We start from the raw sequence: 626 nt of genomic DNA, 5'->3' as shown, positions 1-626 counted from the left end.
GGGTTTTCCACAGCAAACACAAACAACGGGGCAGCTCGTTGCCCCCGAGGAAGCCTTCCCGTGTGATTACAGCGAGAAGGGAGAGCGGGTTTCCTTTGTGCAGCGCAGCCGAGGCTTCACCGGCCTCTGGGGACGTGGCCTTCAGGGGACCGGGCGTGTGGAGTTGGGCAGGAGGGCGAGGAAGGGCGACCCCCGGGGAAGGGGCACGTGAAGAGTGGTTGCGAGTGCGATGCACCAGTCAGGTGTAGAGGGTGGGCTCAGCCCTGCCCTTCGCCTGGAGCTCAGGCAGCATTTGCGTTTCCTCATCTTGCCTGAGCGTGAGTGGAGAGCACTCGGGATTGGTCCTCGCTGGTGGCTTTTCAGATGGAACGTGTGTTCTGACGGCTCACTTCCCTTGTCAGACCCTCAGTTCGTCAAAGCCACCACCTTAAGGCACGAAGAGCCTCACCAGGACAAGATTTACTACTTCTTCCGTGAAGACAACCCGGATAAGAGCCCCGAGGCCCCGAGGAACATCTCCCGCGTGGCCCAGCTGTGTAAGGTACCAGCGGAACAGCGGGGGTCTGGTGGGGAGGCACAGGGGTGGCGGACGGACACGCCACGCCTTCCGGGTCTACACGCCCACG

General features: G+C 62.1%; 1 protein-coding gene across 1 annotated transcript in view; it reads left to right on the top strand.

The window, feature by feature from the left end:
• The window catches only part of SEMA7A (semaphorin 7A, GPI membrane anchor (John Milton Hagen blood group)), a gene marked incomplete at its 5' end in the record, with an annotated part of 8,976 nt that overhangs the window by 3,808 nt on the left and 4,542 nt on the right, over positions 1–626 (top strand). Inside the window, one exon of the mRNA XM_010141593.1 lies at positions 402–541. Coding sequence (XP_010139895.1) covers positions 402–541 — 140 coding nt within the window. The remainder of the gene's footprint in view (positions 1–401; positions 542–626) is intronic.

Source organism: Buceros rhinoceros, unplaced genomic scaffold (genome assembly GCF_000710305.1).
Source record: "Buceros rhinoceros silvestris isolate BGI_N320 unplaced genomic scaffold, ASM71030v1 scaffold22078, whole genome shotgun sequence".
NCBI lineage: Eukaryota > Metazoa > Chordata > Aves > Bucerotiformes > Bucerotidae > Buceros > Buceros rhinoceros.
The sequence above is the reverse complement of the archived record's forward strand: the minus strand, read 5'-3'. Positions and strand labels throughout refer to the sequence as shown.